This window comes from Cynocephalus volans, chromosome 12 (assembly GCF_027409185.1).
Source record: "Cynocephalus volans isolate mCynVol1 chromosome 12, mCynVol1.pri, whole genome shotgun sequence".
NCBI lineage: Eukaryota > Metazoa > Chordata > Mammalia > Dermoptera > Cynocephalidae > Cynocephalus > Cynocephalus volans.
In genome coordinates this window covers 20,577,385-20,605,353 of record NC_084471.1, presented here as the reverse complement: position 1 = coordinate 20,605,353, position 27,969 = coordinate 20,577,385, and the positions used below count along the sequence as shown (strand labels likewise).

General features: G+C 44.4%; 1 protein-coding gene across 1 annotated transcript in view; it reads left to right on the top strand.

The window, feature by feature from the left end:
* Positions 1–27,969, top strand: part of STAB2 (stabilin 2) — a 164,677-nt gene that overhangs the window by 62,449 nt on the left and 74,259 nt on the right. The window contains exons 20-33 of the mRNA XM_063075355.1: positions 88–174; positions 975–1,061; positions 2,207–2,318; positions 4,749–4,929; positions 6,747–6,840; positions 8,036–8,194; positions 13,555–13,650; positions 15,378–15,473; positions 18,054–18,101; positions 19,626–19,762; positions 20,209–20,323; positions 22,291–22,368; positions 25,618–25,716; positions 25,805–25,912. Coding sequence (XP_062931425.1) covers positions 88–174; positions 975–1,061; positions 2,207–2,318; positions 4,749–4,929; positions 6,747–6,840; positions 8,036–8,194; positions 13,555–13,650; positions 15,378–15,473; positions 18,054–18,101; positions 19,626–19,762; positions 20,209–20,323; positions 22,291–22,368; positions 25,618–25,716; positions 25,805–25,912 — 1,497 coding nt within the window. The remainder of the gene's footprint in view (positions 1–87; positions 175–974; positions 1,062–2,206; positions 2,319–4,748; positions 4,930–6,746; positions 6,841–8,035; positions 8,195–13,554; positions 13,651–15,377; positions 15,474–18,053; positions 18,102–19,625; positions 19,763–20,208; positions 20,324–22,290; positions 22,369–25,617; positions 25,717–25,804; positions 25,913–27,969) is intronic.

Here is a 27,969-nt window from a genome sequence, read left to right as displayed (position 1 = left end):
TGAAACAGAAGTAGAAAGGCTGGTGTACAGAGAAGCTGTGTAACACCCAGAGGACCTCGAAATGAAGACTGCGATGCTTTCTTCCAGGCACTCTTCACACACAAATGTGTCTACACTGGCAGAATAAGGAGCCTGAAGAGTGGCTGTGCCCGATACTGCAATGCCACTGTGCAGGTGAGGAGCGTGTGGCCGAGGCTCTTGTCCAGACCACCAAGAGCGAGGCAGCCCCAGGCCACACTCTTGTGCCACAGGGTCTGTGTGGTCATGGGTGGCCCATGGGGCCTTGGCAATGCCTTCCTGCAGGGGATTCTCTACATAGCAGCCAAGCCACCCCCCTCCTATATCATACCCTCCCTTGGTTCTCTGTCCCCCTCAACACAAAGTCCACGCTCCCCACCTGCCCCATGCTGCCTGCCCTCTCCCGGGTCTCTGGCCTGTCTCCACCCTTCCTCCTACCTCAGAAGATGCGCACCTGCCTCCCCTTCCTCCCAATGCTCCTCCGGATTTTCTTGGAGCTGACTCATCATTCAAGTCTGCACGTAATCATCACCTCTTCTGTCACCACTCAATCCACGGTGGCCTCTCCAGGCTTCCCCCACCTCTGGCCCTACCTGCCACCACTTTATAAAAGTACTTTATTTTTCTAGCACTTACCATTCTCTGAAATGATCTTCTTTTATTTTGTTTTTAATTTACATATTGACTCTTCGCTGCTGGAATATAGGCTCCACGAGCGTGAACTTTCATCTGTTTTGTTGACACAGTGTCAGAGCCAGGCTGGCACTCATGGTGGGGCTCAGTAAGTTTGTGGTGACCAGATGGTAGAGCACTAGTTGTGCCATCATCTACAAAAGGAAGCTCATAAGGAGGGGCTCATACTGTTTATTATAATAATGAACATTAAAATCTACCTCCTTTGTGGAACTGGCACTGTGCTTAGGGTTTCAAAGGGCAACACGCATTTTGTTTCTCAGATACCCAAGTGCTGCAAAGGCTTCTATGGACCCGACTGCAACCAGTGTCCAGGAGGCTTCTCGAATCCATGCTCAGGAAATGGACAGGTGAGAAGGACAATCCCTGATGCACATTTGTTCATGATGCTGGAGATTGACACTGCTGAAGTTAAGTCACGCAATAATTTTTAAAACCGTTAAACCAAAAAATGACACAATGCTGGCCATTATTCCCAGGAAGCAGAAGAAATAAATCAGTTACTAAAAGAACAGAAGGTGTGTGCAGTAGAAAGGATGTTGGGGGAAAGGGAGGGTCCCACGATGTTGCTTCCGGTCTCTGCTTTCCTATTTTTGACCGCGGGACCTTGGGCAACCCAACAAGGCTCTCTGGGCCTCACATTCCTCCTGCAGGAGATATCAGGGTTGACCTGCATTGATCTTCAAGATTCCTACCAGGACTAAGATTTTATAATAATTAAAAATGTATATAGAGAGAGCATTGCCCAGTGATTGCTTTTTTTTTTTAACCCATCTGCAAAACCCAGTGAAATATAACGGCCGAAACTTAATTCATCTAGCATGGGGGCCAAAACTAAACAAAGCTAAAGGTAGCTGTGATTCTTATAGGGAAATTATAGACCTGCACATTTAATAAATCCACATCTAAAATATGGCTCTTTCAAGGGGATAGAAAAACTGTGCACCCATGAGTGGGAACACCACACAGGTGAGGAGAACAGGGAGAGGCCTGTAGTGATGACTGTGGCCCCGTAGTCGGGAAGGCAGCTGCGCCCAACTCTGGTGCAAATCAATCAGTGCAAACCCGGCCTTGCTGGGGAGGCGGGAGGTGAATGTGTTTACCACGGAAGAGAGAACACACTGCAGCTTGAAGGCACAGAGCTGAGCAAGTGAGAATGCAGAGAGAGAGGCGGGCCAGACAGTCATCTGAAGGTGCCTGTTTCATTGCTGTGATCCCTTTAAGCATTGTTTGAAGGTTCCTGATTCACCATTGGGATCCCTCTTGAATGATTCCCCTTAAAGTTCTAAATCCTGGCTCGGGATCCCCAAGCTCATCACTGTTTTAGCATCCTACCTGATAACAAGACGACTGCCCTTTCCACAAAGAGTCCCAAAGAGTCATTTCAAGTGGGACCGAATCTCAATTCAAAGAAGTCAGGCCACGAAGTGAAAACATCTGGGACTCTTTCACCAGCATGTGTCCTAACGGCCCCCGGGCCTGCCTTTGCTCCCAGTGTGCAGATGGCCTCAGTGGCAACGGGACATGCATTTGCAAGGATGGCTTCCAAGGCTCCCGGTGTCAGTTCTGCTCTGATCCCAATACATATGGACCTCGGTGTGACAAAAGTAAGTGGTGCTTCCAGAGTGTCCTTCCACCAGCTCCACCTTGTGCTGCTGCGAGCTGATGGTGCAGGCCTGGTATCTGGTGACCCCGCTGCTTGAGGTATGCCATCATCACAGGCATTTCTTACACTCTGGTTCTCAAACTGTAGCACATGCTGATGGCTGGGCACTGCCATGGACTTTCTGATTCAGTAGGTCTGAGGCGGAGCCTGAGAATTTGCATTTCTAACAAGCTCCCAGGGAATGTCAACACTGAAGTGATTATGGGTTCCATATCAAAAAAACAGATTTGCTCCCTACCTTTCCAGAAGTCCTCCTCCATCAGCTCTTCCTTTTGCAAGAAGGTGTGACCTTGGGCAAGTTAGGACACCTCTCTAGGCTTCAGTTCCTTCATCTGTAAAATGGGGATGATAATAATAGTGACTACCTTGTAAAGTTAGTACAAATTGCAAATGGAAAGCACTTGCCTAAGAACAATGCCTAGCATGTAGTCTGTGCTACAAATACGCCAGCTATTATTATTATCTATTATTGCTGTTGCTGCTGTTGCTTTTACTCTAACTGCAGTGACATAAATATGAAGTAGCCTGTAAAAGATGTAGAAAGTTCTACAATAGGCACTGAAAAAATGTAGTGATACACTCTTAGAAAATGCATTATGTTCTTTAAAATGACATTGTGTGTATATTTAAATATAGATATGTCTATCCCTAGAAATATATTCCTAAATTAAGACTAGAACTAAACAATTGAGTGCAGTGAATAGATAAGAGTTTTCTGTGGAGTCAGACCAACCTGAAGTTAGGTCCCCACTCTGCCTGCAACTTACTGGCTGTATGACCTTAGAAAAAGTCTCTCAATTTCCACATCTATAAAACAAAGACGGTATTGGTACCTACTGCATAGATTGTTGACAGGATTAAGTCAGACCATAATTTGGGACTTTCAGTTCAGAGCTTGCACCTAGCAAGGAATCAATAAAAAAAGGAATCAATAAACAAAGCCCTTCTTATTACCATCACAATTAACTCCACAGGTTTGTTACAAAACACACAACCCTTCCCCTCTCTTACCTTACTTGGTCTTCATAAATACCTCTCAAGATAGCCGGGAAAGCAGAGCACAGCAGGTTCGAGGCTGCTGAATCCTATTCTGTTGTCCTTTCTTCCAAATAAGATTTCTGAGGAAACAAAAGGGGGCAGGGGGTTATTCCAAAGCCTGATGATGATGGCATTTTTCTGAAGCCAGCAGGGCAGGACGCCAAGGTTGGGAGTAGGGGAGGTGGGCTTCCTGCTCTAACCCTCTCTTCCTGGGTCTGTGGCTGCTCACGATCTCACACAGGGGTCTTGCAAATTAAGCCCTGACCTACTTAAAATTTTATTAAAATTCTCTTTTGTTTCAAATCCAGTCATGATTTTCTTGTCCCCCTCATTTGTGTTTGTCTTCTTTTTCCTGGACATTGGCTCCAAGAACCCACATTAAGTCCTCTCCAGGAAGTCCCTTCTGGGGCAAAACCCCAGACTCCTTCATTTCTGATCACACTTCAAGCCCCCAAATGCTCGCCACTTTCCTTTGAGAATCTCCATGTCTTTCTTTCTTTTCACTGCCACATGCACAGGAGCCTGAGTCAATGAGCTGGCTCACATTCTAATATGCAAATGATTATAATCAAAAGCAAGTTAAGCAACTAAAGTTTAAAATGAAAACAGGGATGTGGAAATGCCAGTTTAGATAATGATCCACTGTGTTTACACATAGTCACTGCTAGAAATGGACTTTGAAATCCCAGGTTCAAATCTCAGCATGTTAGGCAATTTGCTTCTCCCTGTCTGGCCCTCGGTTTCCTTATCTGGAAAGGGGGTTTCCAAAAGTCCCTACTTCCTGGGACTGGTGACAATGAAATGGTGCATGTGAAAGATGGCCCAGTGCCTCGAGTGAAGCCAGGGGCCGGATACCGGCCTTTGGTTCTCACTGGCTGGCTGTGATAGAAGAATAAGCACATGAGCTGCACCCTGGGCCTGCCGACATGAGAGATCACTTCTGGGGTTCCAGAATGTCTTCAGCAAAACGTAGAGAAATTTCCAGGCTAAACTCTCCAACCACAAAGGAGTTGAATATCGAGCTCCTTGGCCTCTTTTGCAGCACCACCACCTGCCCTTTCCCCCACACCCATATGTACATGAAAAGCAGCCCTAGGACAAAGCTCTCCTTCTCCTGGGTGGGACAATCAAGCTCACCCAGGGCTGTCCCAGGCACCCCGAGGAACATGTGAGACCCTGAGAAGTAACAGCCCGAGTCTTCCCCCAGCTCAGCCTCAGGCCCTGCTTTGACAGGAGGGGAGAGGTTAGAAGAGGTGTCCCTGCCCTCCAGGGAGTGGTGCCCCAATGCCAGGCTTGTTTCCAATCCCTAAACATCCTCTTTCTTCTCTTTCAGAATGTCTGTGTGTTCATGGAACATGCGACAACAGGATAGACAGTGACGGGGCCTGCCTTGCAGGCACATGCAGAGACAGGTCTGCTGGGAGACTCTGTGACAAGCAGACTTCAGCCTGTGGGCCTTACATCCAGTTCTGTCACATCCACGCCACCTGTGAATACAGCAATGGGACAGCCAGGTAGGCCCGTGAGGGGAAAGCCCTTAACAACCCATGGCCACTGTGCTACGCGTAGATGGAGTCAACCTATATCAAGACTGTTTGTACACAAGGCCCATTCTCTCCAGCTGACAGTGCGGCTTTGGTGGAAAGAACCTCAGACTGAGCTGAATTCAAACTGCAGCACTCCCTGCTTCAAAACGCACCAGCTGTGCGACCTTGGACAGCTCCTTAACCTCTCTGCGCCCCACTTTCTCATCAGTACAGTAGGAGAATAGTGATACCTACCTAGCAAGGGCCATGGTGGAGATTAAACAAACTGAATTGAAAAGCACCCAGACCAGGGCCAGCACATCACGGGTACTCCGTCATAGAAACTATAACTGTCATCATCACACACGTGAAAGAAATGAAGATTTGTCCACCAGCTTTCCAACCTTTGAAAACACCTTTACTTCCTAATCCTGTTAATATTTAAAGGAAAGTGGGTCTTTAGTCAATGGATCACCATTTGTTTCCTTAATACTATCGAATATCTACAGTAGGTTTGGGGTGGGGGGGAATGCCAGAGGAAATTTTCCTCTCTGGGAATATCTGGCTCAAAGGCAGTAACCACCCAAATATCCTGGGAAATGCAGAGGATATCTGGAATTCTTAGCCCTATTCTTACACCATTTTTCTTCATTTGTATTTACATAGTTATTTCCTTCTTGCCTTGGTCTGTCTCCCCCATAGACTGTAGGCCACATGAGGCCAGAGACTGTGTCCTGTCTCTTCCCCAGATGCACCATAGACATGCATTTTCCTAAGGAATTAGGATCTGTGTCCATGAATAAGGCAAAAATCACATGTAATCAAAATTACCCTTTAAACCTCTTAAATCACCCAACAAAGGCTATCAGCATGGGTCTGTATGTACTATATTACCTTAGATAAGCCTAACAGTGTTGGCACAGATCCACCTATTTCTTCATTTGTACACCAGATGAAGTATTGAGTTCCTCTAGGAAACTCGATACATGAAAAATATTTTTTTAATTTCTGTGAAGCACATATGACTGAATTGCAGTAAGACATGGGGGCACGATGGAACCCCATGGTGACCCCAGTATCTATCACAGGGCACTCAATGAACATTGGCTGAACAATTGAATGAATGAATGGCCCACATTTAATATCAAAGGTATCACTATGGAACATTTTGAGAGGAGTGTCTGAAAGCGCCAGGAAACTATGTCAGCTCACAGAATGAGGCACCTGAGAGTGTTGTGTTTGGGGGGCAAAATAATCTGAAAGACCAGAGAAGGCGACAGGAGAAGTTTGACCTGACTGTCACTTTCAGATAATTTAAGAGCTGCTGCACAGAAGAGAAGGTAGAGCTGTTTTCTGCTAAACCAGAGATAAAAACTAGCATTGAGCAAAAAGTTATGAAGAGGCAGGTTCTGGTTCAATGAGAGCAAGAAAGCTGCCAGGTATTGACTCATGGTGCGTAGATGTTCTGCTAAAAGCTCTGCGTGTGTCCACTCATGGAATCTTCACCGCAGACTTGTGCGGGGAGTGTTAGACCCATCTTCCAGATGAGGAAACAAAGTCTCTCAGTTGTTAAGGGATTCATGCAGGGTGACACAACTGCTAAGAGGTGGGGCCTGGATCCACCCAGGTGTGTCTGACCACAGACCCCAGAAGTACCCCCGACCACCTTTAACACTGGCTTCCTCCACAAGCGCACACCGTCAAGCCACCTGGCCATGAGCTGGTTCATGCCCGTCTGGCTGGCCCTTTTCTGGGTGGTCGGGGCTTGTGTTTCTGTGGCTGATTTTGTGCATTCTTTTTTGCAGCTGTGTTTGCAAAGCAGGATATGAAGGGGATGGAATTCTCTGTTCCGAGATGGACCCTTGTGTGGGATTAATCCCAGGAGGCTGTAACCGCAATGTGAGTTTTGGTCTTTACCTTCAAACTGTACATGGTTGGGGTTTTTTAAGGAAATCCTGAGGCAAGACATTCCAAAAGCAGTGTCTGATCATTATTCATATGCACGAAACACTTGTGTTTGAATCTTGGATTTTTAAAGACGGCTGCTGGTCTGTAAGCTTCCACTTCCTAAATCCAGATGCGCAAGGAACTTTGGGCACTTAGAAAAACACAGCCTGAGAGAGAATCAGATATTGAGATCAGTCGTAATAACTCTTGATTTAAATTTCACAGCTTTCAAGGAAATTTAATGTACCTGATCTCATTTGCTCCTCCCACCAACAATGAAGTAGATATTGGTATTCCCATTTTACTGAGGCTCTGGGAAGTTAAGTGACTTGCCCTCAGTTCTATCAATGTTAGGGGTGTAGCCAGAACCTACCACTGCTTTCACTCATACCTTTTGAATATCACCACCACCCCTGACCCTAGTCACCTTCATTTCTTACCTATGGTTTCTTGCTTTCTCTCTTGCCTTCCCTTAGTACATTGTCCACCCCCAGCCAGAGTGGCTTATAGTGAATCAGACCATGTTCCTCCCAGACTCAAACCCCTCAGTAACGTCCCCTAGCTCTGAGGATAAAATCTAGACCCAACTGCCTGGCCCTAGCCCACCAGATTCCCCTTGGGCAATCCATGCCCCCCTCAGTCAACCTCATCCCAGCAACTTACCTTGTACCTCTCTCTCCTTCTCACCCTGTCCTTCAGCCCCCTGGGGTGGTCATCCTGAGAGGCCCAGGAGTTGGTACAGTGGTTAGGAGTTTGGACCCCGACAGTATAGAGACCTGGGTTTATGCTCTTTGTAGCTGTATGATCCTGTTTCCTTACCTGTAAAATAGAGATAGAAACAGTTCCTTCCTCATGATTGTTTACACTTGCAAAACAATAAAAAAATTAAAACCTTGTTTAATAATTGGTGGTTTCATAATGATGTTAGTGTTGGTGGCCATTAGCTGGCCAGCTCCAAGCAATTTTGCTCTTTAAATCATCTAATCTTTTGATTGATCTCAGTGCAAATAAACATTTCAGTCGATTTTCATTGCATTCTATGCACGAATGTGTTTCGAGAACATACCTCTGGAAATCCTTTTTTACTTTTGGAATCATGTGACTGGACTGAGGTTTCAGAGGTTTGCTCTGTCTTTTCCTCCTGCAGGCAGAATGCATCAGAGCTGGCGTGGGGACGCACTCCTGCGTGTGCCAGCAGGGGTGGACAGGGAACGGGAGAGACTGCGTGGAGGTCAACAACTGCCTGCTGCCCAGTGCTGGCGGCTGCCACGACAATGCGACCTGTTTGTACGTGGGTCCCGGACAGGTACGTTGGACATGGCAGAGCACAGACAGGAAGCAGAATTCCTGCAGTGACATTTTTTTTCCCTAGCCACAGAAGAACTTCAGTTAGAACTTACTGCACATATTTTTTTATCACTTGTAGCAGTGACTATGGGCTAATTGTCACAACAAACCTATGATGAGGTGTTATTATTATCCCATCTTTTAGAAGAGAAAATTGAGGCGCCAAGTGGCTGTCATTTGCTCACATCACATAGAAAATAAACCAGGGTGCAAGTTTCATGCCCAGACAGTCAGACTCCAGAGCTGTCCCCTTAGTCACCACCCTGGACCCTACTTTATGCTTCTGTAACTATTGGTCACTTTCACTTACCTTCATTGAATGGAGACCAAAGCAGAGAAGGCTGCTGCTTGGGAACTAATCAGCCCCAGGAAAGCTAATACCAACTGCACTAGGACTGTGGCCTTGGAAAAGATGAGGTCACTGATCGGGGCCTCACTCCCCATCCGGCCCCACATGCTTCCACCCTGTGGGACAAACAGGTGTGTTGTGTAAGGCGAAGGAGCTCAGAAGACATGGAAGTTGGGAACAAGGATCGGAAATCACCCCCCGTTTTTTTGATTCTTGATACAATTTTTCACTGCTGAGCTTTTTTAAAAACCTCCAAATTATTCTTTGCTCTTTGAGAAATGTATTTCTTCTCATGGTGACGAGCGCTGTTTGTGATGAGACCTAACCTTGCTCACCACGACACCTCCCAGGCTGCCAACCCGACCCTTTCAGTTCTTGGGCCTCTCATTTCTGTGCACATATTAATGCACAGGGGACCACAGAGCTTGAATGGGACTAGATGGACTATGAAAGACCACCTCACACCTTCCCTTTCCTTTGGGGAGGAATCCACCCAGACAAACGGAAATCTGGTCTGTTTAAGTGTGTCAAAGGGTGGAGTCTCCAGCACCTCCTCTGCCGCATCAGCCAGCATTCCCATTCATTCTCACTCCACTCCTTCAGCTTCTGTCCTGTGGGGCCAGTGCAGGGCTGGACACTTGTGCAGATGTGAAGGGACGGCCAGCCTCACGTGGCCAGAAGTGTAGGGGCCTCTCAAGGGCTCATCACTACCAAAGCAGGTGATCTGTTTGGAAATCTTTTCCAAGACATCCCTGCATGTGGTTAAAGGATAGTAAACGTGATTAGGAGAAAGGGTCAAAGGAAACAGGACTGCCTGGCCAAGAACATGGCTATCTAGCACCGTAACCCACCTTCCACTCCTGAAAGCAGATGGGAGATGGAAGCATCACCCCCGGGCAAAGCCTCGAGTTCGATGTACATGTAGATACAGCTGGGGGTAACTGTTTCAATAGACCCCAGTAGGTGCTTCTCAGGGAGTGACAGTTGGTAAAGGGGCAGGGTTGGGGGTACCGTATCACGGGGAAATCTTTTGGTTATAACAGAAAACCCAATTACTTGCGCACTGCTGGTAGGAATATAAAATGGTGCAGCCACTATGGAAAACAGTGTGGTCATTCCCCCCCAAAATAGAATTATCATATGATCCAGCAATTGCATTTCTGGATGTATACCCAAAAAAATCCAAAGCAGAAACTTAAGCAGATATTTGTACACCAGTGCTCATAGCGGCTTTATTCACAGTAGTCAAAAGGTGAAGCGACCCAAGTGTCATCCACAGACAGATGGGGGGACAAAATGTGGTTTACATGTACAATGGAATATTGTTTGCCTTAAAAAGGAAGGAAATTCTGACACATGCTATAACATAGATGAACTTAAAGATACTATACCACGTAAAATAAGCCAGTCACAAAAGAACAAATACTGTCATTCCACTTATATGAAATCCTGAGAATAGTCAAATTCATAGAAACGGGAAGTGGAAGGGTGGTCGCCAGGGACTGGGGGTGGGGGGATGGGGAGTTAGTGTTTAATGGGTAGGGACAGAGTTTCAGTTTGGGAAGATTAAAAAAAAGTCCTGGAGATGGATAGTGGTGATGGTTGTCCAATAATACAAATGCCACTGAACTGTACACTTAAAAATGTTTAAAATGGCAAATTTTATGTCATATATATTCTATCACAAGTTTTTAAAAAGAGGTAAAGAAAGAAAATGCAATTAAAACTGGTTTAAACAGAAAAGAGAATTTTTTGGATCTAGCTGCAGGTACAACATCATTCAGGGCTCAAAAAGTAGCATGAAGAAGCTATTCCTTGGTCCAGCTCCTTCTCAGGCTCCTGGGGGGAGGGGTGGCCTCCAGCAACTTCAGGCTTGTATCATCACAATGCTTAGTTACTCGGAATAGAGAAAGTTTTCTGGTAACTTCCACCAAAAGCCCAGGATTCATTCTCTTTCACGGGCTCAGATGGAGAGCTTTCATATCCCTCCTCGTTTCCTGACACTCCTGTCAGCCCTTATACTCAATTACAGAAGTCAAGCGCTGTGGCCAAGGGTGTGGGTTGCAGTAATAAGCTTCACCAATGCCCTGTGCCTCCATGCATTTTATCATGTGGACTAGGAGAGGGGGAGTGGCAGTGTCCCCAAAGCCATATGGGGGTGCAAGCTTCTAAAAGGAGAGAGAACGGATGCTAGGCAGGCAAAATAAAACAGATGTTCACATTTCCATTTGTTTATTCCTTCATTCATCCAGCACTTCTCAGGTGCCTACTCTGGCTCAGCCACTGGGCTTGGTGGTGGGAGCAAGAGATTACTGTGGCCAGGGCCTCAGCCAGCACTGGAGAAACACAATCCTATGCAAAGCAACAAATATGTGAATAACACAAAGTGATAAATGCTGTGAAATCCATGCAGAGAGAGCTCCGTGGTCAGGTTGTTCCACAGCAGCTGGGGGCTGCTTTCCTATTTATCCTTCTGGTTTCTCGGACAGGAGAACCTCCTCATGAGTCTGGAGTAAATTAGCTTTAAGATGTGGCCCCACGAGTCCTCATCATGGCAGAGCTCGCTCCACTCTTATGCCTCACCAAGCATTTAGTAAATGATTGCATTCGTTTTTAACTCACTTGAGTCGCCAGATCTCATTTGAGGATAGAAAAGAAAAAAAATGTCCTGGTGTCTATTAATTTTCTAGAGCTGCCATAACAAAGTACCACAAACTGGGTGGCTTAGATAACAAAAATGTATTGTCTCACAGTTTTGGAGGCTGGAGGTCTGAGTTCAAGGTGTCCTCAAGGCTGGTCCCTTCTGAGGGCTGTCAGGAAGACTCTGCCCATGCCCCTCTCCTACTTCAGGTGGTTTGCTGGCAATCTTGGTGTTCCTTGGCTTGTAGACTCATCATCTCGACCTCCACATTGATGGTCACATGGCATTCTCCCTGCATGTATGTCTGTCTCCAAATCTCCCCTTTATATAAGGGCACCAGTCATATTGGATTGGGAGCCCACCCTGCTGCAGTGTGACCTCATCTTAACTAACTACGTAATAACAGCCCTATTTCCAAATAATGTCACATTCTGAGGTACTGGGGGTGAGGGCTTCAACCTATGGATTTGGGGATGAGGGGACACAATTCAACCTGTAACAGTATCTATTCCCTCTCTGCTCTATCTTCCATTCTGCAGACAAATATGAAAAATATTCTGATGGGGGAGATGGAGGAAGAGGAGGGTCTCTCTATGGTGTCATGTAAGAAATAGAATAGACCGTATCTGGGATTGTCCTCAGTTGGTACCAGTTGGCTTGAAAACATTTAGACATGCCAGATAAGCACAAGCCCTGATTACAATGAATGTTGCCTTAAAAAGGCAAATCGTGTTCAGGTGAATATGCCAGGAGGTTTTCAAGCATGGAGGTGCATGAAGGTGCTACCCCAAGGCCAGGTGAAGAAAATTAAACACCCTTGTTGACAAGGTCTTGCTCTACTATGTACAGTTGTATACACGTGCTTCTGTACATGGTTTACCTGTACAAATACGCAAATATACACATTTACCTTACAGGCATACACAGCAGATAATACTGATACTTTTAAAGATAAAAATTTGTAAATAGGACTTCTATTTATTTCATCCCACAGCCTAACAGGTTGCCTTGTGTCACCTCTGTGATGCCTGCATCTACTTTAGAGACCAGTCCATGAATAATCCTTTTCCAATCAAACCCACAGACTTTCCCACCTCTGTTCATTTCTCTTGACATTGGCCCTCAGCTTGAATAGCCTCTCCACCTCTCCCAAGTTGCAGCGACATCCCACTCCCCAGAAGAACATTCCCAGCCCATCCCCTCCTCCTCTGAACAGCAGTCGTCCTCATCACATACATAACTCATGTGCCAGTTAATCCATAAGGCTTATAATATCTCTGGTTTTCCAGTGTCTATTAAGGGTGGACTCTTCTTACTTTCCATGTACTTATGCTTTGTCTTCCTCTAGGTTCATTGCTGGTTCCATAATAGTTCCATAATACCTGTTTTTTTAATCTGTTGAAGTAATTTTTCTCTTTTAAATTATGTTTTAAAGTTCAAAATGTTACACGATAATGGAAAACATATTAGAAAATAAAAAAGTAGAGAAAAAATAAAATCACTCACAGTGTCCCCACAATCACCATTTATATAGAATGTATTTTTCCTTCTGGTCTTTTTTTATGCATAGGTTTTTATTTTCCTTTTCATTATTGTGATCAACTACAGTTCCTAGTCTGCACTTAACACAACATTTCCCCATTTTACACACAACCCATCATCATCATCATCATCATATTTAATAGCTGCATGGTTGGGGCCATTGCTTCTATGGTTTAGTTTGTGTACAGCACAAAGTGCCCCACCTATAGGCAAGTGGAGACTGAAATCCAGCCTGTGCCCTGCTCAACAGAGGATGCACCTGATATGGGCCTAAACCTTCATGCAGGAAGGGGCACTTTTTTTTTTTTTTTTTTTTGCATGAAGGTGCTGTCCACCTGCAGAGCCATGTGCTGGTGGGTGGTCTATCACCTACTCAGAGGTGACATCTTTTCTAAATTCAACAAATTGCCTTACAGGCTAGCAATGTCCCCAAGTGGATACAGCATGGCTTGCTTAACCTTTCCCTCTTAGGTAGAAAGGCCAACTTTTCCAATGTGATGCTCTTTAGGGTCTAAGTTCTCTCTGAGATTATCTCCGTAGGCCTTTCAGGGACAAATAATTCAAAAAGAAAGCACCAAGGAACTATCAAATTGGAAAATGGAATGTAGAATATGGACACTAACAGCTCAGGTATCTAAAGATCAATAAACAAAAGTCACTAATGCTGTTCTCTAGGAGTGCCAAGCAGCTATGGTTTCCATAGTTCATTTTTCAGAGCCACGGGAGGCAAGGTGTGGAAGGCACTTGCTTTCAATCATCCCCTCTGGCTCTGTTCTTGGAATTACAGAATGAGTGCGAGTGCAAGAAAGGATTTCGAGGAAATGGGATTGACTGTGAACCAATAACTTCATGCTTGGAACAAACTGGGAAATGTCATCCATTGGTGAGTTACTTGACTTTTTTTCACTACTAAAAAATTTTTTTAAATGCTAAAGAAAGTAAGAAAGTTAGGTTATTTCTCATCTGGACCTAGTAATGAACAAAATATCTCTTACCCCCAAAGGGAGTCCCTAAACAGAATGTGAGTAGTTTTTACAACTTTCATTTCATTCCAAAGCTTGGAAGAGCCAACATATGACTGCCAGATAAAATACAGAATTTCCAGTTAAATTTGAATTTCAAATAAATAACAAATAACTTTCAGCACAAATAAGTGACAAATATTGCATGGGACAAATTTATAATAAAAATTATTCATAATTTATCTCAGACTTCAATTTAACTGGACATCCTATATTTTTATTTGCTTAATCTGATAACTCTAAACCAACAGGATTGTTTAAAGAGTAACTGGACTCCCATTTTGAATGTCATAACAGAGATTATCCAAATTATTAATGAAAAATGCCCATTCAAGTGTAGGTTGTCCCTTGTTTCTAAATTATGGAAGAGCAGACAAGGATAACAGAGCCAGTCACGTTCATGTTTTTAAAAGAACATCACCAAGCCCCCAAATATCAGAACCAATGAAGATGTTATCTTAGTCACAGTGTTTTTGGTCACAAGTAACAGAATCCATGCAAATCAACTTAAGCAGAAAAAGAATTTGTTGGGAGCACCCCTAGCGTAGCTCTGAGAATCCACAGACTGGAGGTAGAGCTAGACTTCCCAAGGACCCAGAACCAGGACGTCAAGACACCAGGGTCACCAGGATCAAGGCAGTTTCTTTCCCCAATCCTCTGAGACTATGCGACCTCTCATTTTACTTCTCTCTGTGCATTTACTTTCTCTCTGTCTCTGTCTCTCTTTCACCCAACTTTTAATGCTTCTCTGCACATCTTGGGGTAAATGGCTCCCCGATCTTAGAGACATCACCCCACCACCACCAGGTATACCCACTAACTTATCAGCAACCCATGTCCCAATTCAAAATCATAGGAGAAAGGATCTGATCGGCCCAACTGAGTCCAGGTGCCCACATATGAGCCAGTCAGTTATGGCCAGGGAGTGAGATTGTTATGGACACGGCTGCCAAGGCCCACCCTAGTAAGTGTGTTGGGGGTGGACAGGTCAGTTCTCAGAGGAGAAAAATGGTGGGGAGACACCCCCAAAGTATCTATTCTCCAAAAATCACATGAGCATTTCATAAAGCTGAAGGAGCTCCTACACTCCTGCTTAATTTAAGCCCAAACAAGCCCTGACATATCAAATGTGAGTAGTTTTTGCAACTTTCATTTAATTCCAAAGCTTGGAAGAACCAACATGGGCCAGATAAGTATAAGACACCCAGTTGAACTTGAATTTCAGGTACACAATGAATAATTTTTCGGCACAAATATGTCCCAAATATTGCAGGGAACAAACTTATATACTAAAACTTATTCATCATTTATCTGAAATTGAAATTTAACTGTGTGTTCTTTATTTTTTTATTTGCTATATCCAGCAGGTATGAAAAGAAGGAATTTAAGTGTGATAAAATAAGAGCTGCAGCAAACATGCAGCTGGGAGCCTCTCACTGCAACACTCGGTCTGCAGGTTGTTTCCCCCACCTTTCAGCCCTAAACGTGCAGTTCTCGCCTAGATGGAGCCTGTTGCCTCATGGATGTAATTTGGGTTTAATGCTTTAGTTAGCAAAACGAACCATTTATTTCATCTTGGTTTTAACAGGCAACCTGTCAGTTTACTTCTTCTGGTGTCTGGAACTGTGTTTGTCAGGAGGGCTATGACGGAGACGGCCTTCTTTGCTATGGAAATGCAGCAGTGGTAAGTCACCTAGGATGAACTCAATTACAGGAGAATGAAGACAAAACCCTTAAGGGAAAAAACCTCTTAGCTAGGATGCCTTTAAAGTGCTCCGTGATCATTGCCTCCAGATTTTCTATGAAGCCAGCTGCTTCTCGCAGCTTCCAGTTGTTGCTTTAGGGGTCACACATGTTCTACAGGCTAAAGGGAGCTAAATTTTATTTGACATCTTCTGTATACCAAGCCATTCTAATCTCTTTCTTGTCCCTCTACCTCTTTCCATTCCCCAACTTCCCAAATGAGCAACTAACTGGCTTCTGCTGGGCTCTCCTGTCTAGGCTTTGCTTCTCCTACGGGTACTCAGAGCACGCTGTGCTCACCCCTACCTATGTGTGTATGTGGGTGAGCACCTTCTGTGTATCAGGTCTCATACTAAGTTCTTCATATGCACAGCACCCCATTTAAACCTCACAACAAAGTTTAATACTAAGGCTGATGCCATTTATTATGCCCATTTTACAGATGAGGAAACTGAGAGGCTGAGCAAACTCACCTACAGTCCCTCAGCTCCAGAGCGAAGAATCCAGCCCATAGCTGTCTAAGTGCACAGCCCAAACGCTTAGCCACTGGTGCATTCTGCCTGTGTAGTATGGGTCACACCAAGTGGGCACTGCATCTACATTTGTCTGTCTCCCCCCAGCAATGGACTGGAAACTCGTGAGGGAAGATCTTTGTCTTGTTTCCTATGTCACTCTCATTGCTTATAAACATTTATCAAAATGAGAAAAAAAAGTCAATTGACAAATTTTCTCATCACTTAAACTTTTCTTCGAGTCACTGCAGTTAGTTTTCTGCCCTCCTCTCAGCTGAAACCATTGACCTAACAATGCCCCAGGACTTGCAACCTGCCCAAAGAAGAGCATCGCTCGAGGCTTGTTGGCCTGGGTGGCCCGCGGCACCTGACCTTGGCCTCCCCTGCCCCTGCAGGGCCCTGCCCACCCTCACCTCTCACTGTTACTGCTTCTTCCACTCAGCACGTCAGGCCGCTGAGCTCACTCCTGATCCCCAGACCATGGAGCATAGACACCAACATTTTCCCTGCACTGGCCACGGGCCACATTTCCTAAAACCCTAAAACCTGCTTTCACAGCGTCCTTCTCCTCCCACGAAAAACAAGTCCAAATCCTAGGCCTGGTACTCCAGGCGTGTCCACGCAGGCTCAACTCACTTTTCTTCCAAACAGCTGCCCCCAGCATGGCCGTCGCTTTTCCAGCTCCATGCCCGGCCACGTTCCTCTCTCCCCGGGACCCCGCCCCTGGCCTCTCTGACATCAGTTCAGGTCCAACTCGCGCCCTTCTCTCCCTTAAAGCATCCCCTTCACGGATTCCTCAAGCATCTCAGCTCTTGTACTTATTCGTTTACACACTAATTTACTTTTTAACAGGCATTGTATTTACTAACTTATTTCATAACCTCAACTTTTTTCAAAAAGGAGTTGACACAGCATTGAGATTTATTGTCTTTACGTAAAATAATAATTGTTATTGCCATTTTGCGGTATTTAATAGTTTTTAAATGTTTTCACATACATTAATGCACTTACTTTTCATCATCCCAGGGGAAAGGCCTCATCATATTCCCTTTTTCAGATAAGGCACCTGAGTTCTCAGAGAGGTTAAATGACTTGCCCAAGGTCACACAGCCGGTAAATGGCAGACCTAGGAATGGAGCCCAGTCTTTTTTAACTCAAGACCCAGCTTTATTTTGCTCTATCACACCTTCAAATGTCACTGATCTAATGGCAATGTGGGTTATCTTGTCAAGTCTTAGCTTGCCAGAACTCTAAGTCATGTAGGAGCAGTGGCCATCATTTCCTCTTCATATCTTATACCTTCTCTCATTCCACCTCAGCACAAAATGTGGTGGCTGAATATATATATATGTTTATTGATTAACAAATTCCATGGTGGATAAATTAAGAGTAGCTAGAACTTACTGATAATTTACTGTGCCAGCCTCTAATCTAAGCACCTTAAAGACATTAATTCCTCTATTTCTCACATCAACCCTATGGGTTGGAGTTTTTATTATATCCCATTTCACAGATAATAAAATTGAGGTCCATTAAATAACTGGCCTAAAGAACTAGAAAATGGCCAAGCCAGGATGAAAACCCAAGTGGTTTGACTCCATGCTCTGAGCCACTACTCAACACGGGCTCTGAAAGGGGCCTATTTGCTGAGCCTTGCAACCCTCCTTCGTGTCTGGGCAGACATGTTCTCACAACCTAAATTATGATTTGGAAGAACTTTAGGTTGTTGCTTGCCTTGAAGTTTCCGGAATTACTTTGTTATCTAAAATACAGAGGATAATCGAGCCTCCTAAGCGTGAAAGCAATGCACAGCTCCAGCAACGTGGAAACTCAGCTAGCTGGGGCACCCATTCATGTCGGCATCAGCAAGGCTGGCAAGGAAACGGGCCCCGCCCCAGGAGCGCAAAGTGCAGGCTGCCCAGAGATGCACTGCGATTACACTTCTCATTGCTCCTTCTCCTGTGTTCTCTCCCATCTCTCCTTCCCTGCCTTGCACCTGTATGAATAAGGAATTGTCATTTCTCTCCGAAGCAGCTATATTTAACCAGTGGATAAATGTGAGTACCTTCGTTGCAATTCAAGATTGGGAATGTTTATAATTTTAGAAACTGTGAATGCATATAATAGAAAATGGAAAAAGAGGCTGGTAAGAAGGAGGAGGGTGATTTTCCTGAGCAGTGATTCCCAACCCTGACTGCACTTCAGAATCACACGGAACACATTTTTGAAACACTCATGCCTTGGCTTCCACTCCCAGAGACTCTGATTTGATTGGTCAGAGCTTTGCCCGGGGCATCAGTGTATTTCAGAAGCTTCCCAGGGGATTCTAACACGCACCCAGGGCTGAGAACTGGTCTAGGGTAAGCTGGGGTGGTCAACTTTTCAGTCAACTCAGACATATACGTATAGCTTCATTCATCACAGAGTTTGTTTGTTTGTTTGTTTGTTTGTTTGTTTGTTTTAAGTTAGCATAAGGCATTGTAATTCACGAGTTAGATTTGGGATTTCTAGCTAGAATCTGGGATAATTCATGTGTGCTTAACTCTCAGCCCAACATGCCCAGAAGAGCTTATCTCTCACCCCTGGAAAGTGTTATAACAAAGAATCCAATCCCCATCCTACCCAGTTATCTAAATATCTGTCCTCTTTGGTTGAATGGATCAAAGTGGCCGGCCCAGCCAACCATCATGACAAATGCTTTATCTACTTTAAGTAGACACGTGCTGAGATAGGTCATGCCTGGTCAGGACCCACTCCAGGACAGCTCCCTGTTTCTCCTGTATATGGGACCTCTCTGAATCTCCCCTCACCCCACAAGCAGAGAAGAGACTGAATCTTCTCTGAAGCATGCTGATTTCCATGGAGGCTAATCACACTTGGTCTTACCCCACAAGCCCTGGTGGTGTGCTGGGCTCAGCTCGTACTAGCTCTCAAGAGCTGACTATGCACATCTTTTCCCAACTCCACTTCCAGCACTGTCAGGTTGGTGGCTTGAAATCAGTCCAAGTAAGAGTATTTACACCAGAGAAATAAGCAAATGCTAGACACTGGGGCTTTTTTTCCCCTGGAGATCCAGTTGTTAAACATAAGCATGCCCTTTCTCCTATCTGAAAATGGCTCTAGACAAGAATCGAATATAAAATTTGATTTCAGGCCTCTGGTTTCTACCATGCTGAAACTGTTTCTGCAGTCTGCAGACATACAAGAATGCTCAAGGTTCTCTTTACACACACACACGCACGCATGCACACGCACAGGATTCCATCAAGACTATTTCCCTGGCTCTTCATTGAGACTAAAGTGCAAACGACTTACAACAACTCAAAGTGTGACTGATCAGGAAAATTTGCATTTTTATAAGACTCACAAATTTAAATGAAAGGAATAACTCTCAGAAGGGAATATGAGGCATCAGCCAATGCCTGGGGTGGATTTGGGAAAGGAGACCCTAGGAATGGGTCCTTCCCAGTATCCCTGAAATTACATCGCATGGAACATTATCATTTCGGCCAAGCATTTAAGTCAGCCCCGTTTGTCCCCCCACATGAGTCAGGTCACTTTATTCTCCTTCTGTGATCCAGAATGCTTCTTTACAACCCATGCTGTCAGCTGCCTCAAACCTCACCATCCTCGTGCCCTCCCAACAAGCTATTGCAGACCTGGACCAAGATGAGAAAACCTTTTGGTTGTCACAGAGCAATATTCCAGCCCTAATAAAGTAGGTATTACTTATTTTATTCTTCATGATATCTGACTGGCACCAGTGTGAACGTACCTTAGAAGTTCAATGTAGGGAAGCCACATGGTCCTTCAAATCCCCAGAACTGAGTGTATTCTAGGATTCTCCCTGCTTTCTCCCCCAGGACAGTAATAGTGTGCAGTTAGTGACATCCAGCTCTGTGCCGAGCGCTGATCTAACTGCTTTACATGTAACTCAGTGAATCCTCTCAACAACCCTGAGATAGGTGTAATTATTTCTCTTTTATAGATGTGGATACTGAGGAACAGGGTGGTTAAGTAACTAACTCAAGCCAAGGCTGATTACAGAGGGAATTTGAAGTTTGAATATGTTAATTTGGCTCCAGAGCCTATTCTCTTAATTATTCAATGATACTTCCTCCTACATTGATATTTAATTATATCCCTTATGGACTGTTGTTTTAGATACCATACGTTACTAGGCACATACGGAGTGGCAGATCTGCAGACCCTGTCATCTTCTGACATGCTGGCAACATCTTTGCAGGGCAACTTCCTTCATCTGGCTAAGGTGGATGGGGTAAGTTGTTTGTTAGTTGAAACATGGCACCTTTGATCATATGTACTTTTTAAATTTTTGTTGTGGAAATTTCCAAACATGCAAAAATAAAACCAAACTCCAATGAGGGCATCACACAGCTGCAACAATTATCAACATACATCAGTACGCGTGCGCGCGCACACACACACACACACCCACACACACACACACACACTACTCTGTAGCAGTGATTCTATAAAATATGGCCATCTTCCCACTGGTTGGCCACAAGGCTCCTCCCGACAGACCCACACTGGTCCAGAAAGGGTGAAAGATTTGCAATTCCACAGCTTTTATTTTGATGTATAGTTAACTAAGAACTTGTTACTAGTAACCTACTAATTGAGTCATTATAGATAACTAAAATTTTGTATTAAGCTAGAATCATCAGCCAATAAATATTTATTGAGCACCTACCATGTGCCAGGCATGGATCTAGGTGCTTGGGATAGGGCTGTGCCCAAGGATGACCCAAGCCCCGGAGAAGCTCTGGAACTTTTTGCAGTGTGTCAGAGACTCGGATTCAGAATTCCTTGAGGAAGTCTGGCTGACCTGCTGCATGTGGCAGTGTTTTAAAGCTCTTTCTAGGAATTGCACAAGACAAGAATAAAGATTTTCCTGGAAAATGAGAACTGCTACATCAGTGGACCATGGGCCACAGTCAAAAACGTTTGAGAATTGCTGCTCTAAAGCATTCCTACCTTCCTGCCCAACAGTGAGAGCACTATGAGAAGAATCTATGCCTAAAATTACATAAAACATGTGGCTCATCAGATAATTCCTTTTAGAAAACAGAAAACATTTACATGTGGTCCCATGGGTATTTTTTAAATATCTTGTTATGATAATTTTGGTGACGTTGATGTTATTTTCCATCAAATTTTTTTATTAAAATTGTGTATATTTAAAGTGTGCAACATGATGTTTTGATATACATATACACTGAGAAATGATTGCTACAGCCATGCTAATCCATTGGTGTTTTCAACCATTGATTTTCATAGCAAGCATTAACTAAACACCCACCTGGGTGGGAATATCATATCCTAGGCTCTATAGATTCAAAGATAAATCAATCAAGCCAGAGACAGTGGAGCCAGTTGCTGTTGGTTGGTGGCTGCACAGGTGGGTAGGTTGGGTTTTACTTGGCTCCATTCCTGGTGTAGTTAGTATTCTTAATGAGTGCTTGGATTCTCACCAGGAAAGTCAGTTACAGTCTGTATTAGTCTGCTAGGGCTGCCATAACAAACTACCATGGACTGAGGGGCTTAAACAACAGAAGTTTATTTTCTCACAGTTCTGGAAGCTGAAATCCAAGATCAAGGTGGGGCAGGGTGGTGCCTCCTGAGGGCTGTGGAGGAAGGGGCTCTCTCCTTGGCTTGCAGATGGCTGTCTTCATGTTCACCTGGCGTTTTCCCTGTGCGTCTGTCTCTGTGCAAATGTCTCCTTCTTATAAGGACACCAGTCATACTGGATATTAGGTTCACCCTAAGGACCTCATTTTAACTTGATCACCTCTCTAAAGACCCTATTTCCAAATAAGGTCACATTCGAGGTTCTGGAAATTAGGACTTCAACATATAAGTTGTGGGGGGAGGGGGGACACAATTTAGCCCACAATGCTGCCTACAGTGTATTTACAACTGCAGGGTCACTTTAATGAGCCTCAACCAGCCCTTTTTTAATGGAATAGAACAGCGTGGGATAGAACTGATGACCAGAGTACCTCCCACATAGTATGAGAAAGTACTGTTTTATTTCAGGGGTGTGTGTGTGTGTGTGTGCGTGTGTGTGTGTCATGTCGAATTGATCACAACTTAAAGGTATTTCTTACTGTGGTACTGTGGGTCATGGCCCAAAAGTATAGAGGGCACTGCTCCTCAAAAAACGGAAAACCCTAGGGGTACTCTAGACACTCGCCTTCCCACTGTGGTTTGCATTTACAGAATATCACAATTGAAGGAGCGTCCATCGTCGATGGTGACAACGCAGCCACGAATGGAGTGATACACATCATCGACAAGGTACAATTCCACCCTCCACAAAGCAGCACCTCTTTCCCTTTGTCCTTTATCCTCCTGTGGAAGGAGGGTGTCCTAAACAGTGTCTTGTTTAGGAAATAAAGATACTTAGCCTTAATACAAAAGTGACATGTATTGTGCTCCATTACTTCTATTTTAAAACCACTTACAGGCTCTCTTTATTCAATCAGACTCAGTTACTGTCCACTCAACCTATGCTCTGCAGCAGGCCCTGTGTCAAGTGTGGTCACACATATTATCTTTCCTGTCTATGTCTAAAGGCGCACGAGCGCCCTAGCATTGGGAAGTCCATATATCCAGATGGGATATAATCAAACACTGGAGGAGAGGCGAGTGGTTATGTATCACTATTCCTCTTCCCTCTCTGCATTATTGCACCCTAAAAAGATGAGGTGGGGAAGACACCAGGGGAAAATGGAAAAGGATAGAAAAAGTATTGTGAAATTTTCATTTTCTTCTAAGACCCAATTCACCAGTATTCAAAGGTATAAAATAGAAAAAAAGAATATGGGAAGTGGGGATGTAAGCTACCTTATAATTTTCAGTTACTATTTTAGGATCTTTATTTTAAATGAAAGTTAGGAGTACATTGGGAATTTCTGGAAGGTGGAAGATTGGGAAAAAACAATTAACAAATTGTTTTTAATCAAAATTGTTCTCACGTGGCACATATATACTCACTTTTTTATTCTAAGTTACAGAAAAGGTCAACTGTTTCCACTCAGAAAAGAGAGGCTATTTGTAAGACTCCTGGGTACATTACTTTGCAAAGACCTTGCAGTTGTCCTGTATTACCAAGAGGCATTAAGAAACCCAACATTTTTGAGCAAGTGATTCATCACTTGCCAGAAACTGTGCTGGTCTTACGACTTCATATAATACAAAGTAATATCAAGGGTGTTTTTCTTTCCCAATCTTGGCTTTTCAAATTCCAAAAAAAAAAAAAACCTTAAAAAAAACTCATAAAATAAAAACATGAACTTACCTGTCCTTCTCACTTACACTTGTTGATGAACACAACCTCATTAGTAGAATGGCACTTAACCCATCCCCTACACTGAGTGTTACTATCACGGGGGCCAGTTGAAGTCCCACCTCCTCTGTGGAGCCCTCCCTGACCCATGCAGCCTGTTATCTCTGGCAATGACACAGTGTCAAGAGCGTAAGTTCTAGAATCATGCAGAATCTGGGTTTGGGCACTTAGCTGGCTGTGTGAACTTGGTTCCATAACCTCTCTGAGCCTCATTTTTCTTCCCCTATAAGGATTAAACGATACTCTCTCAATTCTTGTTGCCTAGTGAACCCTCGGTAAATACTGGTTTTATTCCCTTCTCTTTCCTCTGAAATTCCATGGGATTTCTTTGTGTGGAACTCATTTGGCATAACTGTGTCCCTTGTATTGATAGTGATACCTTATGGTATAGATCTTGAACCCCGCTATGATGGCATGTCCTCTCTGTTCCTCCTTAGCTCAAGCACCTTGCCTTGCATACAATAATAACTGGAATTTTGGAGGACCCACTAGATGCCAGGCACTGTGCCAAGAATCACATACTGCATTATTTTGTTTGATTTTTATAACAACCCTAAGAATTGTCCTCACTTTACAAATGGGACAACTGAGGCTCCTCGTGGTTAAGTAACAGGGTTGAGGAAGATGTTATGTGAACACAAGAGATTCACAGATGGGGGTCAACTGATTGAAGTTCTCTGCTTTGCCTCAGGGTTACACTGGCTCCCTAAGCAGTTCTTTGCATATCTGTCTATTGACATCATGGTCACCTTTGTCGAGGCAACCATGTACAGTTGTGCAGGTTGTCCCCTGCTTAAAGGTGCCCAACCAAAGGGTGGAGTGGAGCTAAAATCCAGCACACTTCACTCCCATACTGTGCACCCCTGTTTGCATTTACTAACCCGTATAAAAAGGGGAGCCTATTTTTAATGTGCAGAGACACTGTATGGACTAGTGGCCTTACAATCGCATATTGTTATGTGCCATGGACATAAAACCATCAAGTTCTATCAGACCATCACCTCATAGCTCTCAAATCTGCCAAACCCCATTTAATCATCTCAAGCCTCTCCTCTCGCTTCAGCTCCAAAAACTCAGAAATGTATCATGCGGGAGTTGGCAAAGTGTTTCTTTAAAGAGCCAGAAAACAAATCTTTGGCTGTGCAGGTCATATGGTGTCTGTCACAACTACTCAACTCTGCCATTATAGCATAAAAGCAGGCTTAAACAATATGTAAACAGATTTGCATGGCTGTGTGCCAATAAAATTTTATTTTCAAATAGGAGCAGCAGACTGAATCGGGCCACCTGCTGTAATTTGCTGTGAGCTCCTTGAGGGCAGGAACCAGGCCTCAATGACATTTGTATACCCACTTCCCAGCCTGTAGTAGGCACTCCATAAATGTTGGTTAAAGACTGAATTAGCAAAACATTCCAGTGTTGAGTTCTTCAATCTAAGAAGAGTCTAGGTAGGCTGAGAAGATGGAGATCATTATCTCAGCCAGAAGGTTAATCATGCAGAGCTTGCAAACTCAAGTTCCCACACAGACCAGATAGATGACAAGTGAGGGGAACCAGGTGGGAGGCATTACAGAGTGGTGGGGACTGTAATGAAAGTGGCTGCTGTTGCTCTCTACAGCTGTATGTTGTCTGCAGGAATGCACACTGGTGTTTTTAAAAGCAGTCGGAGATCTAAAATTTTGTGTAAAGATGCTCTATTTTTATTACACTGCAGAGCCAACAAAAGAGTTTTACAAACCAGATTCAGAATACTGGATTGCAACAGATTTAAGACTTCTGAGAAAAGAAATGAAGAACTTGAAGAATGAACTAAAGAACAAAACCCAAGAAAAATGGATTTTAGCTGTGTCCTGTTGCATTTCAGTTAGATTTGTAGGGTCTTCCCTGACAGGGTAGATTGATGAATGATGGAATGAGTTACTCAGGGGGAGCTGTGAAGTCTTTTGTGCTAGATGAAATTTTCTCTCATTGGGGAGTTTTAAGGGCAAGACATAAAACTGAACCAGTAACATCTCCACGTCCCTTCCAGTCTTATCACTCTGCACTCTGGATTCTTTTTATTCTTTGAGTAATCTTCAAAACATGTCAAGGTCAATTCCTTTAACTGCCTAAAGAGGTTAACAGGACTTTCATATGTATCAGTGAGCAGCAAGTCCTACCAAAACATGCTAACAGAATTTTGGGGTTTCCTTTCCCAGGTGCTCGTCCCCCAAAGAGGTCTAACTGGCTCCTTACCAAACCTGCTCACCCGGCTGGAGCAGATGCCCAACTATTCCATCTTCCGGGGCTACATCATTGCAAGTACCACGTTCTCTGCATGACCACCTTGCTCAGGTTACCTGGGAATGGGAATCCCTCACGTGCTCTTATCTCTTTCCATCGCAGCAATATAATCTGGCGAGTGCAATCGAGGCTGCCGATGCTTACACAGTGTTTGCCCCAAGCAACGACGCCATTGAGAATTACATCAGGGAGAAGAAGGTCACATCTCTAGTAGGTGTCAGGGACAATAACCACGGAAGTTATTTTCTGAAAATTCAAACACTCAGCATTTTCAATCCATCAGTCATGTGCCATTTCACTCTTTCATCAAAACCTCCTTGTAAATATCCACACACTTAATATAGACTCATACAGAGACTCCCATACACAAACCTCCCCTGGATCAGTTGATTATAACAGAATACCTGAAACTGGGTAACTTATAAAGAAATTGAATTTATTTCTTACAGTTCAGAAGCTGAGAAGCCCACAGTCCAGGGGGTGCACCTGGTGAGAGCCTTCTTTTTAGTGGGATTCTTTACAGGGTCCTACGGAGACCAAGGTGTCACATGGCAAGAATGGGCTGAGCAAGAGAGAGTTAAGCTTCTCACTCAATCTCCTTATAAAGCCAACATAACCACACCCATCGCCACCTAATAAACCATTAATGGATTAATCCATTCACAAGGGTTCAGTCCTCACAGTCTAATCACCTTTGAAGGCCCCAACTTAACAATTATCAAAATAGGATTTCCCACTCTCTTAACACTGTTACGATGGAGATTGAGTTTCCAATACATGAATTTTGGGGGGACACATTTAGCCCATAGCATCCTGCATGCCAGAACTGCTATATATGTAGTGAGAACCTGGAATTGCACACTCGGGCCCATATGCACAAGCATGCAGGCATCCCAGGAACCTGAAGGACCATCACGGTCGCCCCTCCACCCTGGCCTCTCCCTGGTCCCAAGCAGCTGAGGTGTCAGCAGCAGGAACCTAGAGCGGTGGATCGTCTCTTCCTTCCTCCTCTTTCCCCCCTTTCTATTTCCCCTGATTCCTAACACTGGGGGATAAACAGTCAAAGTCTGTCAAAGGGCTTTGTCAATTAATTTAAAAGCTCAATCATGCTGCTCTCTGGCTTAAAACCCTTTGGTAGATTCCATATTTTGCAGGGCTAAGTCAGGTAGTTAAAAACCTCCATAAACTGGCCAAAATTTATGGTATATTCAGTGATGATGCCAGAATGTTCACACAGGAGGGGCGCAGGGCTGCCCCACCCCCAGCTCCATACAAGAGGGCACGTTGGAAAGAGGATTTGCAGAGCAAGCACGCTGTTTTCATTTGTCTTCACGGGGTGGCTGAGACGAAGCTGCTAATGAGATGGGGACGGGTACTTTAAGCCCCTCAAGCCACCCTGGGCCACTGCTATTTCCCATCAGTGCTCTGAGAAACCACGTGCTGTAACCAGACCGATGGTCTCACAAACGCCAAACATGCTAAAGATGCATTTGGCGCCTTTGTTCTTATCTACACACACACACACACACACACACACACACACTCTCTCACACACTCACTCACACACACACTCACACACACTCACACACTCTCTTACACACACTCACACACACACACTCACACACTCACACACACACTCACACTCACTCACACACTCACACACACTCACACACTCACACACTCACTCACACACACACTCACACTTACACACTCACACTCACACACACACTCACACACTCACACACACACACACACACACACACCCCTTCTCAACCAGGAGGCTTCCCTCCCTCCTCACTTCCTCCTGAATCCTCCCTATTTGTCCTTCGTGTCCAGACCCACCTCCTCGGGGAAGCCGGCCCCGGCCACCCGAGCTGCAGATGCTCACTCCTGCCTCTGCGTTCTCGCCACGTGCACTCTGGACCACTATCATATCCCCCTGAGATGATGAAATGACTTTTCAAGGGGAGGGTCTTCGCTCTCCAACTAGATGATAAACTCCGTGAAGGCAGGGACCATGTCTTAAACTTCTGTGCCAGGCATGTTAAACAGATGGGACTCCTGGGAGAGAATCAGAAATCATCTTTACCTTGTCACCCCATTCCTTTAAACCTGTTCAGTGGGGAATATTCTTTTCCTGTCCCGGTGTGAAACTTCAGGCAGTCTCACAGGCTTTCTGCTTCCCCAAAAGTCCTAGAGTCACTTTAAGTCACAAATATAGTCTCAATTAAAGTAAAAAAAAAAAAAAAAAAAAAAAAACAGAATTC